General features: G+C 43.7%; 1 protein-coding gene across 1 annotated transcript in view; it reads right to left on the bottom strand.

Moving 5' to 3' along the window:
• The window catches only part of LOC138351786 (ribonuclease E-like), a 30,102-nt gene extending 12,480 nt beyond the window's left edge, over positions 1-17,622 (bottom strand). Inside the window, exons 1-2 of the mRNA XM_069303791.1 lie at positions 17,369-17,622; positions 16,431-16,806 (exon numbers count right to left, since the gene is read on the bottom strand). Of these exons, the coding sequence (XP_069159892.1) occupies positions 16,431-16,806; positions 17,369-17,622 (630 nt within the window). The remainder of the gene's footprint in view (positions 1-16,430; positions 16,807-17,368) is intronic.
• Between the last annotated feature and the right edge of the window lie 1,633 nt (positions 17,623-19,255).

Here is a 19,255-nt window from a genome sequence, read left to right as displayed (position 1 = left end):
TAGTAACGATGGAGGAGAAAGTTGCAGCGTTGGTGGCTCACCCAGACTTTGAAGGGATTCAGAGCCTGAAAAAGACTGAGTTAATACAAATGGCAAATCACTTGGATTTGACCGCCAACAATAGAATGGTTAAAGCCCAAATATTGAAAGTCATTGTGACACATTTTGTTGAGAATGGGGAGTTAGATGAAGAAATTCTAGAAGAGTTAAAAGAGGAGTCGAGTGATCAGATGACGTTAAAGCGTCTTGAGTTAGAAGCGCAAATAGCCAATGCTAAGCTTGAAGCTCAAAAAGAACAGAGAATATTAGAACTTGAAGCTCAAAAAGAACAGAAAATATTAGAGGCTGAAGCTCAGCAGAGGGAGCTTGAGACTTGGCGTTTAGAAATTGCGGCACAAAACCAGAGAGGTTTAATTGAGTTGCAACTTGAAGCCACAAAGAAGCAACAATTAGAGATTCAACAACAAATGGCTGACACTAACTTCAGGCTTGAATCACAGCGTATGGCAGCTGGGCATGGAAATACTAGTAATGTTTCAATAAATAGTGATAATAATCCCATCAGGACGCATAAGTATATAGAGTTACCAAAGTTCAATGAGGAGGATCCTGAGGTTTTCTTTGCACATTTTTATAAAATTGCCATCAGTATGAACTGGCCAAGGGATCAGTGGGTAGCCATTATGCAGTCTCAATTTAAGGGGCGTAGTCAGGAGGTTTTCACATCCCTACCTGACGCTCATAGCTTTGATTACGAATTTGTAAAGAAAAGCATCCTAAATGCGTATCAGTTAAATCCAGAGGCACACAGGCAAAAGTTTAGAAACCTAAGGAGGATAAGGGATCAGACAATAGCAGATTTTACTCGTCAGAAGACGAATTATTGCAACAGATGGTTAAAGTCACTTTCAGTCACTGACTTTGATGCTCTAAAGAATCTTCTTATAATGGAAGAAGTATTGTCATGTCTCCCAGACCAGTTGTCTACTTTTATGGCAGAACAAAAGAATGTAACAGACATTTATGAGCTGTCAAAGCTCGCGGATGAGCATGAGTTGTTGACTAAGGCCCAGTTTACGGCCACTTCACCTAAGTCTAGTCGTAGAGTAAATTATAATGCTCACCGAACTCCTTATCAGAATCCATCCAGTCCTAGTACTCCAGTTACTCCCATGAGCTCTTCTCTTACAAAACCTAACCCTGCTACTTCATTGTCAGGAATGTCAAATAATAATAAGGTTATTTCAAAACCTACAGTTGGTTCTACCAGTGTGTCCACTGTAAGGTCCTGTTCCCATTGTAAGAGAAAAGGCATGGAATTAATTCCTGTTTTATATTGCACCCTGAGTTACGACCAACTGGTCTCATTTATTGCAGAGGTGTGCAAAATAAACTTACTAATAAGCATGTAACTGTAAACCCCAATTGGGTGAAACAGTATTCACCATATATGTCTTCAGGTGAAGTTTTGTGTATTAATGGGAAGTGGAAGCCAGTGGTTATTCTTCGTGATACAGGTGCTTCCCAAACCATAATTTCATCCAGTATTCTTTCTGATGTTGAACAGAGAGAGACTGGAAAGTGTGTTGTTCTTCAGAGTGTTGCAGGATGTAAAACTGTCCCGCTAATAGACATTAATTTCAGATCCACCATTACACCAAGTTTATGCACTGTGGGTGTTAGTACACAGTTGCCCATCCCAGGTGTGGATGTTATATTGGGTAATGATGTGGCCATAAATCATGTTGTGGGTGAGATTGATCCCCGTTTGTGTAAACAGCCAGTTGCAGACCATGTTTATTCTGCCTGTGCTGAAGTTAGTTCTATGAATGAACCTGTTGTAGAAGATGGTTTTGTCCATTCTACCTGTGCTGATGTCAGTACTAATATAAATCCAGTTGTCAGTTCTAATGTTACTCAAGCATTTGTTCCAGTAACCAGTACCCCTTCAGTGGAGAAGTGGGATGTGGTTGTTCCAGATTCCTGTGTGGCCGATTTAGTTGTTGAGAGTAAGCCTGATACTATGACTCTGCTTTATTCCAATAAATTGGGAAAGGATGTCCATGTACCATTGTCTTGCCCGCTCACTACGAACGTTGTGCCAGGAGTTGAGAGAAACTTAAAAGCCACGACTCTGTATTCCAGCCAAGTGAATGGTTTAGGACAAGATGTCGGGTTGGCAGAAGTATTCCCGCTCACTCCAAGTTTAGAATCAGTTGTTGAGAGTAAGTCTGTTGTAGAGGCCCCGCCTCACCCTAGTCAAGGTGATATAATAGGGGAGGAGGTCAAACTACCTGTTACTTGCCCGCTCGTTTCAGATTCCCTTAATTTAAATGCATTGAGTAGAACTGACCCTAAGATTTCAGAGAGAAGCAAGGAGACAGTCTGTACTGTAGATCCAGTTTTGGAGAGTGTGGGAAAGCAGCCAGAGGATCAGCTTCTGTTGAGTAGATGGAGACCCATTGAGCCTCCCTCTTCAGTTGTCTGTGAGGATGTGACCCAGCTTGGTAGTGATATTATTGATTGTGAGCAGACAGTACTCCAAGCAGCTCCAGAAGTCATGGGAGGAAATTTTGGTAAAATCATTAAGAGTGGTAAAGTAGCAATTGGATCTAAGTTGCGGAGTTGTGATTCTTATTCTATGTGGAGTAAGTATTTCTCATTGTGTACATTGAGTCAGAGTGTGTGTAGGATGTTGAAATCTACTTTTATTCTGCAGGAGCCATTTTCTTGTGAAGTAATGGACTGTGGGACATCTTTGTCAAGCCTTGTGGTTGAGCAGAGAGAGTTTACTCAAGTAGGTTGTGCATCCAGTTCTGAGGAAGTGGTGAGTTATACTAGAGCAGTGTCTCTATATTCAGATTCAGTTAATTTTGATGCACGAGTGATAAAAGTGTATGTTCCACTTAAGTGTGGTGTTGACTTTCAGAGTCATATTGGAGTTGATCTTCAGAGTCATATTGTGGGTGAAGGATTAAATCATACTGGGGAGCAGATGTTTGAGGCTCCAGGTGTGTATTTCAAGTTGGGGGATAAGGTTATCCTACCTAGTGTTAATCATTGTGAAGGGTTTCAGATTGTCCTTGGGCATTTCTCAGGTAATCTGCTGTGCATCTTCAAGATGTTAAGACCCTTAAACCTCTTGGTTGATTGGTTGTCATCACACGTAAATCACTTGGGAAGTGATGGTGAGGGTTGTAAAGTTTTCGGCATGTTTTATTTAGTCTTTTGGAAGACTAGGCGGTTGTTGAAAGTGTGTGTTGTGTTCAAGTTCACCATCAGGGGGTGTGAACTTGTCTTTGGAGTTATGATTGAGATATGGTGCCTAGGCATATGCCTGTTTTCTTTCACTGATCGTTATGACAGAGTTATGAGGCAATTGATTTCTGTGTTCCTTATGGATCATCTGAGTCAGTTCGATCAGGTAGTCTTTGCACTTATCTTGGGTTGTATTTCTTGGTTTGAAGGTCAAAGTTTTGCTAAGTCGGTGTCTTGTGTTTCGGAAGGTTCTATGAATGGGAAAGTTTTATGCATAATTGTGAGGTTTAATGCTAATTTCTCTAATTTTAGTATCCATTGGGCGAGAGTATGTGTTCCACAGATGATCAAGAGTGATGAAGAGCAGATGTCTGTGTCAGAGCATACCCAGGAGAAGTCCCAAATCTACTCAACGTCCAGTCAGCTTCAATTTAGCAGTTCAGTTCCAGGAAAGGGGAGAAATGGAAAATGGAGTCTGTCTTGGAAAAATTCACCATGTGGAAAAGGGATCACATGGAAATACGGAACTGATCTTGGAGAAATAGTAGAAACAAATGAAAAGCTAAATTGCCATGATAACTGTGTGAAAGCAGCTACCTTTATTAACAATTCTATTCATGCTAATAATGATAATGTTGTAGATAGGAGTGTGAAATATGATCTAAAACAAAGTGAAATAAATGAGATAGTACCTTGGAGAGATAAATTTGCATACTCCAGTGACACATATGTAGAACATAGTCTTAAGACTGAAATTTCTGAGTTTCCTGTAAGACTATATTTGGAGTGTTGTCATTTTTGTCCAGAAATGTGTTCTTATTACTTTTACATGTTTGGTGTAATTAATAGCATAAATCTCAAGTGTCATACATTTTCCTTTGAAAAAATGCCATTGATCTTCAATCTATTGCATTTTTTTTCTTGGAGGTGGAAGTGTTACGTAATCCTAGCAGAATACGTATATAAATTTAAAATAACTGGTTTTATTTTATTATATCATTGCCTGTATATGTACACACATTGTGTTTTGAAAATTATCGTGTGGTGTGGCAGCGTCAGTGGAGACAGGAGTGCGGTTGTTTTACACACGTCTAGTACCTCTTAGATACGGGAAAGCTGGACCTGTTCAGTTTGGAAGTTCCGGATGTCACTTTTATTTAGTTTAGGTAATTGTTTATTTACTGTAATTAAACAGGTGGCATTGTACTTATATATTTTGTAAGTAACTATTATCTGTAATTTGCATTCTTGTGTGTTTTGAGAACAAGTGGTTGTTCAATTAGTTTTAAATATTAAAAAGTCCTTAGTTTCCATCCCTCATCCTGGGATGAGGCAGACGGGAGGTGAGAATGTGGGTGGCGACAGAGCGAGAGTTCAGTATCTGAACAGGACTCGAAGGAGTAACATGTGGGAGATAAGTCTGTACATTCATGTTGTGCCATATTTTATTTTGTTATATTAAGTGATATGACAATACTTTCGTTTGTTGTATTAGTTACTTGACCATCTGTGTTTTTATATTATACTGTCTTGAATATATACCTATATAATATTTTGTATCTATTCTTCAGTCCTAAAGGAAGGTTTTTATTTATGTGCTCATTACTTATTAAGGGGTTATACTGGTGATCCGCTCTTGAGAACAGCAGTTTTCTCGTATCCCTAGACGTAATTAAAGCTTGGCTGCTGTAGGGTCACGAGCCGTAACGAACGATAGGTAACATATAACACACAACACCTATCCACTGGAGCCCAAATCAAAAGGATAACATCAGCGGCGTATGCAAGGCTGGCAAACATAAGAACAGTCTTCAGAAATTTGGTTAAGGAATCATTCAGAACCTTGTATACCTCATATGTCAGACCAATACTGAAATATGTGGCTCCAACATTATTACGGTACAGCCACCTTCATCGGAGTGTAGAGTGGCAATTCCAGCGCCATCTATGGGTCTGCACTCCAGCCCCCCCCCCCCCCTAATATTGGATGCTACGTGGACAACGCCATCTATTAGTAGTGGCGTGACAGTGGCAAATGGCTCTGGGTTCCTGCCTTCATCAGAATGTGCAGTCGACATGGGTGACCTTTGGTGAGGTGGCAGATCAAGATCAGCGCCACCTAGGTTGTGCTACAGAGCATAATGTCAACCCCCAGGTGAATGAGTGTTACTTCATGGTTTCCCCAGTGTACTGTTCATTTAACTGATGACTTTTGATGTCCACAGATGTGACGTGTGGAGGCACGTCAGACGTGTGGAGCAACCCATTCTCGCACATGCTTATAGTCAATATTGGCTTATTTAATAAGTGCATATGTGACATACTAATTGATTGTGAATATTTTAGTTTACCTTGAAAAGCTTCATAGAAAACACCGACCTCACCTAACCTTCTTAGTATGTTAAGATAAGCATCTTATTGCTTCTTATTTACAATTATTACTTAACCTATCAAAGGTATAGGTTAAGTAATAATTGTAATTAGGAAGCAATAAGATGCTTATCTTAACATACTAAGAAGGTTAGGTGAGGTCGGTGTTTTCTATGAAGGTTTTCAAGGTAAACTAAAATATTCACAATCAATTAGTATGTCACATATGCACTTAGTAAATAAGCCAATATTGACTATAAGCAAGTGCGAGAACGGGTTGGGTGGAGGCACGTCAGACGTGTGGAGGCTCTTCAGTTCTATTGAAGAGGGTAGTTTACCTTGGGCAGTCCACGTACTCTCAGCTGGGTCATTGAAGACGATTTATGTAGTTGTTGTAGACAATAATGTAGCTGCTGATTTATGTAATGTTGGAAGAGATCGGCGTATCCCGGGATTGACTTAGGGGCCATCTCCCCCGAAATATAAAGTTGTTGTAGGGTATTCATAATTTATTATCCTGATACATGTGAAAGGTGCTGCACATAGGCCAAGTTTCAGCATCTCAGCCTAAATAGAGACGGAGAAAAACAAAAAAAACAAAAAAAAAGACGAATTTTTCAACCATGTTCAAAAAATTTCACAGCCCACAATTGTGAACCAAAATCATTTATAAGACACTCAGCTATGACCTTACTATATAATAAAGATTTGCATGTCACATTATTATCCCAGATGTATTTAGTGCAATAATACAGATTTTATAAAAGTTTCCCAAAAACGTATGCAACAAAATGAGGTGTATCATTATTTATAAAATCAATAAATCTACGTAGATAAGAATAATGACATGCGTTTATAGAGGCGTATTTTCTACATATAATGTGCAAGTTTCATGTAAATAGAATAATAAATAAAGGCTGTGAAATTTTATCTAGTTTTAAAAGTTGGAGTTGCGTAGCGCGCTCTCAAAGTTTCTCTACCTGCGGTCACTCGTGAGTGGTGATTTACGCATTGCGGCCAGCTCGTATGGAGAGCTCGCATGCATCTAGCTGTCAATGCTTCTCTCTTGTTCGTTTGGTAAGTCATATTGCAGTACAAATAGCTAAAAATCCAAAAATAGCATGTTCTGGGAGATATTGTGTGAGCGCGTCAGCATACATCCTCTCTCCATGAGAGAGACGCAGTCACTGACTGCACCACCCTCGTGTCAGACCATATGTTGTGTTGCCATATGGTTAGTTTATATTCATTTTATGCATAACATGTTAATTTCAACGCTGTTACGAAAAATAAGACATCTACAACGTAAGATACAATACCCCGCGGCGTACTCACGGCGCGAGGACCAGATTCACGAAAGTTGCAGCGGGAAATTTGACTCTAATTACGTTATTTTTCAAGATATCATTAAACGGTTTGGACCACAGTGTTGCCAGAACGTTGTAGTATTTTTCGTAATTTTTCGTAAATATTCCATTTTTCATCGGGTTTCGGGTGACATGGCCCCTTAGGAGAGTAACGAACGACAGGGAGGTGTCTGTTGTGAAGTGCTGTTAGCCGGTTGCTAGACACTTCTACCAAAGGTTCGCTGCCCCTGTATATGGTTGTTTTGTGATCTCGATTAGCGTGTGGCTGAGGTCCTCTTCCAGCGAGTGGCTGGAGAGCGATAGTGTGGTATTGGCACCTCGTGATACTGTGTAGGTGGGCTGTCCCATGTAAAAGGTGAACTCGCCCGTGTTTCCTAGTACGAGTGGATGAGGTACTGGGTGGTGGAAACACTGGGATTGGTGAACACTGTATGTATGCACTGTTGGTGTCCTGTGTGAAAGTGACACCACTGTAAATTAAATTAGAAATATTCTATATTAATATATTTTAACGGTGAGGGTAAATATATTGGTGAAGGGAAAAGTGTATTGTTCATCCCCACTTTTCTTATTGCACTATATAGCCAATTCTTCAAAGCATACTTCCGACTTGGGGTATATACTGTAACAAGGTATAGTATATACCCCATATATTTATACTGGATACTATAAACAAGGTTCATCCATCAAGAACCTGGTTACTGGTCCTAAGTGGCCATAACAAACATGAAGTCCACATCTAGTCAAACACGAAACGAAATTAGAAAAGGTTCATAATAATGTCACCAGTCTGCTCTCAGAGCTGAGGGATATGAGTTACGAGGAAAGATTAATGGCACTAAACCTTACGACACTGGAAGACAGAATAGTTAGGGAAGACATAATCACTACCTATAAAATTGTCAAAGGAATTTACAGGGTAGATAAAGATAAACAGTTTAGTATGGATGATACACGAACGAATAAGTAATTATCAAAAAAATGCACCAAACCTGGTAGGCTATGTAGCACCATCAAATGTGCGGAATAATCAGAGAGCGCTAAATATCACCAAGGATGTCAATAAGTCAACAGAAATGCATAAGGCGAACGATGTCAAAAGTATCCGATTGACGAAGAATTCTATCGAGGGACAAGTGACCGTGAGGGACGGTTGGAAAGCAAGACACACTCGTCCTGAAAGTCAGGACATTCAACAAGTATATACACGACTGTATGAGGGACAATGCAATTGGGACAATAAGGAGCCGACGGCGCTCCATTAGGTGACCACGAGTTAAGCGTGTATGGTCAATACGCAACCTCGCCAGAGCCGTTTCTCATCGCCGGTTACGGTGATAGGAGGAAGGCAATGGGGACACACTACTCTTAGGAATACCCAGTTTGTTACCAGTAACAGAAGACCAACAACCCTGCCAACGGGCAAGGACACATAGAGAGTAATGACACATAACGGACAAACAGTATGGTTTTCGAACAGTAAGATCCCTTGTAACCAATGTACTTAGTTTTTATGATAGAACCACAGAGTAGTACAGGAAAAAGAAGTTGGGTTGAATGTGTTCATCTGGACCTAAAAAATGCTTTTGGCAGAGTCCAACACAAGATGCTGTTCTGGAAACTGGAACATACTGGAAGGGTGACAGGGAGATTTTTTTAATTGACAGACAGATAAGGGCAGTAATCAGAGACAATGTACCTGACTGGAGTAGTGTTACTAGCGGAGTACTGCAGGGTTCAGTTCTTGCACCAGTAATGTTCATTGTCTACATAAACAATCTACCAGAAGGAATACAGAATTATATGGATATGTTTACGGATAATGCTAAGATACTGGGAAGATAGACGACGCAGACGATTGCAATGCTCTTCAAATTGATCTAGATAAAATAAGTACTTGGAATGACATGTGACAAATGGAATTCAATGTGAATAAAGGCCATGTTATGGAATGTGGATTGACCATACCCATCTTACAAATTATGTGGAAAGGAATTACAGAACTCAAATAAAGAACGAGACCTTGAAGTGGTTTTGGATAGTAAGCTGTCGCCCGAGGAACACATAATAAACTTTGTGAGAGGAGCGTCGCTTTCCAACTTCAGACTTGCCTTTAATTACATGGATGGCGAAATACTTAAAACGTTTGCGACGTTCATGACGTTTGCGAGACCAAAACTGGAACATGCAGCAGTTGCATGGTGCCTATTTCTCAAAGAAGCTCATCAATTAACTTAAATAGGTGCACCGGCATGCTCCAAAATGGCTTCCAGAACTGAAAGAAAAGAGTTACAAGGAGAGACCAGAGGCATTAAACATACCAAAACTAAAAAGAAGAAAAAGTGGTGATAGAATCATAACTTACAAAATACTAACAGGAAACAACCAAATTGACAAAGAAGAATTTCTGAAACCAGAAACTTCACGAACAACAGGACACGGGTTCAAGCCAAGGGGACAAAGTGCCGAAAAATTATTAGAAAGTTTCTTTTGCTAACAGAGTGGTAGACGGCTGGAACAACCTAAATGAGAACGTGATGGAGGCCAAAACCGTCAGTAGTTTCAAAGCGTTATACGACAAAGAGTACTGGGAAGACGGGACACCAAGAGCATAACCCGAAGGGGCTGACGGCGACGACCACGAGAGGGACAGGTAAACGTGTTTATCTGCGGGACAGAATGGCCCTGGGCTTCGAGAATATGCCGAATATCTTCGTGGTAGTCCTGTAGATTCTTAACACCTTTTGCAACATGGGGTGGGAGGAGAATAGTGCCAACACTGGCATTCAACCATGCGTTCTTGAGACCCAAACAGGAGTCTCGCCAAGGCAGGATAAGGCGGCCAATCGGGTGGCTGCATCCTGGAAAGGAGCAGCAACGACACGTGTACCGAGACGGGTGGGATTGACAGTAACAGAGGCATCTACTGAATCAACAAGGTGCCTGTGGAGGGAGAAATCGTCAGGAAGTGAAAAATCCAGAGTGAGGAGATCAAAATATTTGGCCCACGAAGCAGGACCAAACAAGGCCTGGTACGCATCAATACAGAAAGGGATTGAGCGAGTGCGACCGTGGAGTGGATGGCGTTGACAACCCCCAGAAAGAGAGGGGTTAAAAGACGCAGTAGGCACAACTAGAGACTGAGCCATGCCAGGGGACGAGCTGGTCATTACTGGGGGCTTGTGGCTCAACCCAACCACAGAGGGAGGGGAGCCGAGGAGAATAGTCAGGTGGATCAAAGGAGGAGCAAGGTCGGGGCTCAATGCAGCGGGGGCTACAGAGCCCGGTCTTCCAACACGGTCCAACTCAGGGACTTGGTCGCCCATGTTATGATCTCAGGTAGCCAAAAAACGAGTCTCCCCTTTGAGAATTATTCTATCAAGCCTGACCTGACTGTAAGGTCTGGGAAATATGGAGGTGAAGACACCGATGTAAAATAGCTGGTTGGATTTGATGAACAATTTGAGATTATGGGCAGTGAATAAGAAAATAGATAAATGACTGGTTAGGAGATGTGGATAATTTGCTGGAGACGTGAGGCTCGCTTCTGGAGGGCTTTGAGGTCACTTGAGTGCCCGATATCGCAGGGGGAACCCGTGCTCCGTTTGAGCTCCCGTCAGAAAGGAAACCCTAGTGATATATCTCCAAGAGAGGAGAAGTGTGCAGACGTGCCAGCTGTGGAATCGAGCTGGGTAGTTGTGGTCTCAAGTCCTGGACGGCGAGGAGAGAGCATTAAGCCGCCCAGAGACATTTTTGTGGGCTGTGGGAGCGCCATGACCAGACGGCGTCAGAGGGAGAGCGCCCTCGACTAGACAATCTGTGGTAAGCCCGATATAAGCCAGTTTATTGTGATTACTTGTAGTTGGTCGTGTGCCCAGCGACAGTAGCGAATGTTTATTGATAAGTTAGAAATGTTTTGGTAAGGCAGGAAGCCTAAATGAGAGGACGGAGATGAGAGAGACAGCTGGAGGGACGAGCAGCACGTCCTCTCCCGTTGACCGCCTGAAGCCAACTGACTGGCGGCTGAGGACCCTCCCAGAGTTGAGGGGCCGCCCGCCGGGCAAGGCGGAGCATGGACCAGCCCAACGGGCGAGTCCACTCTCACTGCATGTAGAGAGCAGATAGATGTTGGAGGCAAACATATTGTGTGATTATTTTTGTTTATGTGTTTAAGGGGAAACATTTTTATTGGAGTGTCAATGGGTTGCAGGTTTGTCTTTGGGGAAGAAGTTGCTGAGAACTTCGAAGCCAGCACAGATGAAGTAGTTGATGAAACTCCAAGGTAGTGGAGGAGAGGACCTCGAGCTGTGAGGAGAAGCAGTGAAGAGGAGTGTCACGTGCTTCTGTAGAGGTGGAGAAGCACCATAGTTGCTCGAGGAAACTTCATGGTGTAACAGCCAAGAGAGCTGTGGAGGACCCTAGCAGAAGTGGCAAAGCACCGTAGTTGCTCAAGGAAGACTTCATGATAGCAGCCTGGTGGAGCTGCAGAGGATCCTGGTAGTGAAGCCCGGAAGAACCTGAAGATATCAGGGTAGTGAACTTCCAGATGTGGAAGGGAAGTTCTAAATGATTACTTGTAGGGAGGTGATAGAGTGTTTGGTTGTCATTAGCGTGCGAGACGCAGTGAGAGGTGAGTGATTGTTTACCATTTTTGTACCAAGGAGTGTTTATACTGAAGTTTAGAGTTACAGTCGTAGGCTGGATTACCTACAGATGTATGTGTTCTAGGACTGATAGGGTGATCGATTGATCATTGTTGTGTATCAAGGAAAATTTATACTGATATATATATGTTATTGAATTCATACGCTGATTTTCCTTGTACATGTTTATATATATATTCTCCTGCTGATAGTGTAACATTGTATTATAAGACTTGATCTACTTGAGGAGGTTGGTAATATTAGGTGGTGAATCGGGAGATAGGATACCACTTGATAAGCTGATGATAGAGTTCTGATGGTGTTGGAGTGCTACCTGACTGAAATAGTATAGAGTGTAGGATTCATTATTATTATTATATATGTGTATGTATTGTGTATGGGCTTGGTCCAGTAAAAGTATCCAAATTTGCTGGTGTTTGCCCTTGTCCTAGTGAGGCTTCCCAGGAAATAGTAAAGAAGGAGAGAGAGAGAGAAAGAACCAAGAACCACCACTGTGGACAGGGTAGGACGGAAAACTAGTAAGTCAAAGGGGATTGAGGAGATCATATCACATAAGGAGAGTGGGGAGTCACAGCGGCTCGAGTGGGTGTGTGCACGTGACAACGAGGCTAAGTGTTGGAGCCGCATCCCCTAAACGTGTGACGTTGAGCCCCTCTCCAAGAGCCAGAAGCGCCCAGTGTGATCTCTTAGTGAAGTATAAGCACTTGTGGGTTGGGTTGTCCATAGAGAAGGATCAACAACGACAACACCAACAACCCACACTACAATACCACCCCACGAGCCTGAGAAGGAATAAGAGGAACAGAATTAGACATACAACGAGAGGCCAGACTTTCATTCACGAATGTGCCCCCACACCCACCACGGAGCCACAATTAGAGGCTAGACACCCAACAAGAGACACGTTGCCCATCTTGCCGGGGTCCCTAGCGGTGCGTCGTGAGTAACGCCCCACAAATGCCACCTTAAGACCTGTCAGTCCGTCGAGATCGGGTTCAGTGACGAAAGGAGAATTAACAATAAAAGGGGGTCCCTCGCTCGAGATGTTGGGTACTACCATTCTACGGGTGCAAGAGTATGCTTTCTCAAGCACCCGGGCATCAAAACAAAAGAAGGCTGAAAGAATAATCAAAACAGACAAAAGGTCATTGGGAAATGACAATTAGAAAGGAAAAGAGGGGGGGGGGAGAAAAACAAAACATAAGGAAAAGGAAAAGTCATCCAGCAGAATTCGTGGGGACAGCAGCAGGAGCACAAGGCTACAAAAGGACAGAGGACGGTCCCATGGAGCATCACACTCCGGCAGCCACCCACCAAGCCCCTTCACAGCAACAACGGCCCGTCATAGTCCTAAGGCCCCCGGGTTCAATCCCCGGCAGATGCAGAAACAAATGGGCAGAGATTCTTTCACCTTGGTGCCCCTGTTCACCTAGCAGTATATAGGAACCTGGCAGTTAGACAGCTGCTAGGGGCTGCTTCCTGGGGGATGTGTGTGTGTGTGCAAGTGCTCGTGCGTGTGAGAGAAATATATGTAGTAGACATATTAGAGGAAAAATAAATTGGTTAGAAAGGGGGGGCCAAGAGCTAATAGCTCGATTCTGCAGATATAAATAGTAAATAAAATAGTAAATACACACACAAACACACACTAGTTGGGTATCCTGCAATGCCTAGGTCTATCTCCTTTCTATCCATTTATCTATATTTATATCCAACTATCTTTCTATCCATTTATCCATCCCTCTATCTGTCCATTATTCTATCCATCTTCTTGAGGTTATCTTGAGATGATGTCGGGGCTTAGCGTCCCCGTGGCCCGGTCCTCGATCTGGACACATTTTTGTTACACATCCCCAGGAATTTACACATCCCCAGGAATTTACACATCCCCAGGAAGCAGCCCGTAACAGCTGTCTAACTCCCAGGTACCTATTTATTGCTAGGCGAACAAAGCATCAGGGTGAAAGAAACTCTACCCATTTGTTTCTGCCTCCAGCGAGGATCGAACCCGGAACCTCAGGACTGCAAATCTGAAGCACTGTCTACTCATCAGTCAGGCCCCTTCCATTCATTTATATATCCATTCATTCATCATCCATCCATTCACCAAATCCGACCACCCATACATTAAAAAATCCGACCATCCATCCATTCATCCATCCAACCATCCATCTATTCATCCAACTATATATTCATCCATCTATATATTAATCTATCTATCCATCTACCTATCCCGCCTTTGCCCCTGCGCCTTATTAAGAAACACTGAAAGAACTGCACGAGTCTATTGTTTTTCTATATCTCAATCTCTGTATGCCTTTTATCTCTACCTCTGTCCCCCCGTCTCTCTTGAATAATATAATTGTGTACCAATACCGTGTGGGTGGTCAACTGGTGGGAGGAGTTTAGCCGTGTGAAATATTTAACAAAATTAAGTTTCCATTTGCTATGAAAAAGGGATGAAGCTTGAGAAAGCCTTTGAAACTGTAGATTGACCGTCTTTTTGTGCTGATTTAACCAAAGGAAGGATAGGAGAATATTTTTGTTAATTTTTCTGAGGAGTTAATAATAATGTACATTCCTATAAGAAATTTACAAATTTTTGTTTTCAAAATATTTATCAAAGTATAACCAGGAGGCAGTACTAAAATCGTCGTGTGCATTAGAATGCGACCCTCGCACGCAATTCCCTTTTAAATTCTGGCAACCCCGATCAGCCTATGTCCATCCCATTCTCTAGATCATTCCCCCTGCTAACTTTGGTGAGGCTAGCTTCAAGCATCTGGTCTCCAACTTCGGACAGACACATTCTCTCATATAGTATAGTTATTACCATTAGAATAAATAAATTAATTGATAATGTCTTTGTCTTTGGAGAATGATTATGTGGTTCCGGACAATCAAGTCAACAACTAAGGTGTCAAGGACCCTAGAGCAGGTAAGCAGGGGATGGAAGGCATGGGCGAGGCTGCAGAAATCTTGAGCTAGGAACTGGAGAAAAGTCGAAGAGGGGAGAAAGGATCGGTGGGCCAACCACCGTGGGTTGGCCCACCGTCATTCTTAATCCATCAAGGAAGATGGAGGATATGGTACATATCATATTTTTTAACATGATATTAACATATCATGTTAGTGTCTACCCAAATCATCCTCCATCAAGGCATGTTGCCACCGTATACAGTGCACCTTGCAGTGGCACTGTATGCGGTGGCGACATGAACTGTAGTAATTTCAGAAGACACAGGAGCTGGGCTCGCAAGCAGCTGGAAGTTGATGGTAGGTGTCGGTAGTTGTTACGGCCCTCTCGGGACGCAACGGGGTTCTTACTCTGATGTAGTTAGAGGAAGATATATATCCGGCCCCAAGCCAGTAGAGGCTATCAAGGGATGCGATCCGTGACGCAAGTAACTTAAAGGGAGTAGGGAAAGAAAGGTAAGAACTTAATGTAATATAATATTCACCTTCACCGTTTAAATATATATAATAAAAGAGTACACAAGGGGGAGGGGTATTAACACTTTACAAGGGGATCAACACTGTAGTCTACTGCTGGAGACTATGGATCCTCGAAGCTAGGTGCTGAGTCCGCGGTGCTTTCTTCGTGGCCTCAAGACGTGTCCTCTGAGAACGCCGAGTCTACCCTGGCCACAGGTCAGCCACAACACAGGTCCACTGGGGGCACCGTCGTGGAGGCCGTCAACCACACGTCCAGCAGGTCTGCTGGCAGGTACTGAGCCAACAAGGCTGGTACGGCCACTCCACGAACGATATAAGGGGCACGCCCTAGACAGGAGTCTCGTGTGATATCACCAATCACCCTCCTGTCCTCAATACCCCAGTGGATTATCGTCTCCAACCGTCGGTCCCGGGTAAATCCTTCCACTGCCACTCCACTGGCAGGCTTAACACACCACAGTGTTCTTCCGGGGGGACGACGTCACGACAGCTGCAGCAAACTTCACTGTATGGAGACTGGCTGCCTCGGGTAGACTGACTCCACCTTCAACACAGTGGTCCCAGGTCGGCTCTGTAAGCAGACACGTCATTAATAACCGGGACACTAATACACCACACTCACAGGCTCAGATACAAACGCCCGACATATCCACTCCCTAGATGGTGCTGTCGTCGGAGCACCACCTCACCAGAGGTCAGGAGCGGCGGTGTTGAGCGCTGAACCAGACTGGAAACTGGTCCTCGAGGCCAGTACACGCTGTCCTCACTAGGTGTCGTCGTTCGTTTGGCGGGGGTTTCGGGAGCTGATCCACAGATGGCGTGTTTGTCACTGCTCCAGGCTAGGACGCTGGATCCGGGTTCGTAACAGTAGTATCTTTTTATTCTTGGGTCTTCATTCTTCAATCGCTGGTATACAGGATTCAGTGCTTCTTTTTTCCTTCTTTTTCCTAACCACTTGGGCTGGACAGTAGAGGGACGGTCTCGCTTCATACGAGACCGAAGTCAGCATTCAATCCCCGACCGTTCACGTGGATAGGCAGCATTCCTTCCACCCCCCCCCCCCCGTCCCATCCCAAATCCTTATCCTGATCCATTCCAAGTGCTATATAGTCGTAATGGCTTGGCGCTTTACCCTGCTAATTTCCATTTATTGTAGCTTTCAACGAACTTGGATCGCTGTTCTTGGGCTTCGCGGAAGTCGTGGCTGTCCTACTTCTCGTTGACATTGTTGTATTGTCGCTCAAGGTTGTAGGCCTGGTGTCCAGTAGGAAATCATCATGTGTGTAGTGAAGCGGAGAGGGGATGGTGTTCTCACTGAGACATCTTCATCTGACGAATCAGTTGAATCAAAAGCTGAGGCGGTGTTCCTTGAAGGTTGAGTAGTAGTATGTCGTGGAGAGGGTTGTTGAGTGGTTGCTGTAACTACAGCTGGAGTAGAAGGTTCGGTGGGGGTATCCGTGGTTCGTTGAACGTCGGTAGTGATCTTCGTGGAAGGGGCAGGAACGGCTGGAGGGTTGTCTTCCTCTACTGGGTCAGATGGATGGTTAACAGCAGGTGTTGCAGGCTGTGCAGGTGTTGCAGGCTGTGCAGGTGTTGCATGCTGTGCAGGTATTGCAGGCTGTGCAGCTGCTGAGGCGGTTTCCGTTGATGATGAAGTCGCATGCTCTGAAGGAAGCACTGTCTCAGGAACTCTGAAGATAGTTAAGCCGTTGTTAGCATACAACAAGTTGAGAGTTGTGACGAACAAACTATTTTCAGACCCAGCAATCCTCTCAGCAAGGCGTGGCAGAGCAGGTATTAGGCTAGCGCCTGAAGTAGGTCGAGACTAGGCTTGGATTGGATGTTGGGTCCCCCAGTGAGGTGGCTGGGAGGTCCGTAGCTGGGAGGCATCACCTGGCATAACAGGAAATTCTTATGATTGGTTGATGGGTCAGGGAAGGTTGAGCCGGATGCTGGCTGAAGCGGCATCGCTAGTGGTTGAAGGTCTACTCGTATCAGCCATTTTCATTATCTCCTCTTGTCGACGTGGGCAACGGTGGGAAAAAGCAACATGGTTATCACCGCAGAACACACAACATTAGATATTCGCCTTGCAAATGGAGTAATGATGGTCTTTTGCGCAGATGCTACACTTGCTGACGCCTTCCAGACAATCCTTGATTGAGTGTGTATACTTGTAACACTTGAAGCATTGTTGTAGCTCGTAATAGCGTTCCTTCTTGATCAAAAATGCTGAAATCGATTCCCAAGCACTTGATTCCTTGTGCGGCAGCAAAGTCTGCTCCAGCTATAGTGGCGAAGGTCAGCTTCATGGCCGAGTGCTTAGGGATGACATGGATATTTGTTGGTACCAAAGGGGGGAGGGAGTTCTCTGCTTCGATTGCGTCCGTAAAGTTCTTGAAGGAGGTAGTTGAGGAGCCAGTTGCTGGGTCTCCTGATGAAGACCGGTCTCCCAGCAAAGTGATGGCAAGAGAAATCAAGGGGGATATGCGCTTTATGGAGCGCATTGCGGATGGAAAGCAATTCAAAGTGGTCGATGTTATCCTCATTTGAGGATAAGAGAATAACCTCCGTACCCTCCTGATAGACATTTACTGGTGTGACGTTGATGCAGGTTGAGAGGGGTTTGCATTAGGGTAGTCGTGCTGAACGCATGGTCGTCCCAAAATTGCGCCTTCACTCTCTGAAAGGTTCTTTTAGCATTGTGAAGCATGGTACCTTTGGATCTGTACCAGACACTTGTCACATTACTGAAGAAGGCCTTTCATCTCTTTCTGGTATAATGCACCAGGCTGGGAGTGGGGCTGACCGTCAAGCGTAAAGTGCTCGTGATGGTGATGTCTAGCAGAGCGGAGACGTCTGCTAACGACGACCGCTGAGTGCAGAACCATCTGTGATCATGAACATAGGTTAAGAAGTGATTATTTGATACCGAGTGAGTGTGAGCTAGGATACATGTGGTCAATTGTCTCCAGCTCTTATATTAATTCAGAGAAAATGCCCGTGCTTATCAGCTTGCTATCAGTAAGTGTCTGGGTTATGTTATAGCTTAATGGTACTATTGCTAACCATAAACTGATTTGGAAATATAACTCATTACCGGGTCTACAACAGCCTGGATTACAGTATTCAACTCTAATGATTTGTTAAATGAACTCTAAATAAAAGAGCTAAGTGTAAGAGAGGTGGATCTTAACGGTGAATCTTTGTACCAGAATACTGAGGGGTACTAATATTATAGACCAAAGTGAACTTGACCATTGGTACTGACCATTGGTTAAACATTATGGATGAGGCAGCTGACGAATACCAAAAAATATATCATCAAACAATGTGGAGTGAACACGAGCAACAGAGAACCCGAACGTAAATGCTCTTTATACAGATTGACAATGCTAAGCTTCGTAGTGATACATATACACACCCATACGTGATACATAGTAATAGGAGAGACCACCATGATTTATATATACTCCCATCTGATAATGACTTTTCTTTTTCTCTGCAGGTCTGAGAGCCAAGAGACTCAGGCGATGTAGAGTTCATCATAAGCCTGAGACAACACACATCACTGTAGATGTGATGACGCAAACGCAAGGTATGTGCTCACTGATTAATCTCATCCAATGAGCTAAGTTTCGTACTTGAATCTCACTTACAACACACAATTTTAGTATAGTTTAGCTGTGTAAATGCCAAATTCCGATATTGCTGAAAAATTCGAAAATATTGCCTGTCAAGTATTTTTCACGACTTGAGCAGCGAAGATCATTGCTGGTGTCAGAACGAGTTTCTGGAGCTATGAGGGAAAGTCCACTACAGACTCACCATAGCCCGTGCTACTTAGAACTGTTGTTCCGAGTAGATGAATCTAAAAACAATAACAAATGGTACGAGGATTCTGAAATTAGAACCATGTATTAGTTATTACGCACGGGCCAGTGCAGAGAAGGTGCGTCGTCCCCAGTAGTGCTCACCCTTTTTTAACAAGGGAGTCCTACTGAGTCGTCCATTCCCCCACACTGGTGCAAAGACCTCAGTCCCCCTTTCGCCCCAGCCTGGAAACCCAGCCATCCTTCCAGGGCAACCCCTCACAGGCAACTCCTCCAGCGGACGGTCCGATGAATCACAAGGCCCCTA

The sequence above is a fragment of the Procambarus clarkii genome, chromosome 51 (genome assembly GCF_040958095.1).
Source record: "Procambarus clarkii isolate CNS0578487 chromosome 51, FALCON_Pclarkii_2.0, whole genome shotgun sequence".
Classification (NCBI taxonomy): Eukaryota; Metazoa; Arthropoda; class Malacostraca; order Decapoda; family Cambaridae; genus Procambarus; species Procambarus clarkii.
The sequence above is the reverse complement of the archived record's forward strand: the minus strand, read 5'-3'. Positions and strand labels throughout refer to the sequence as shown.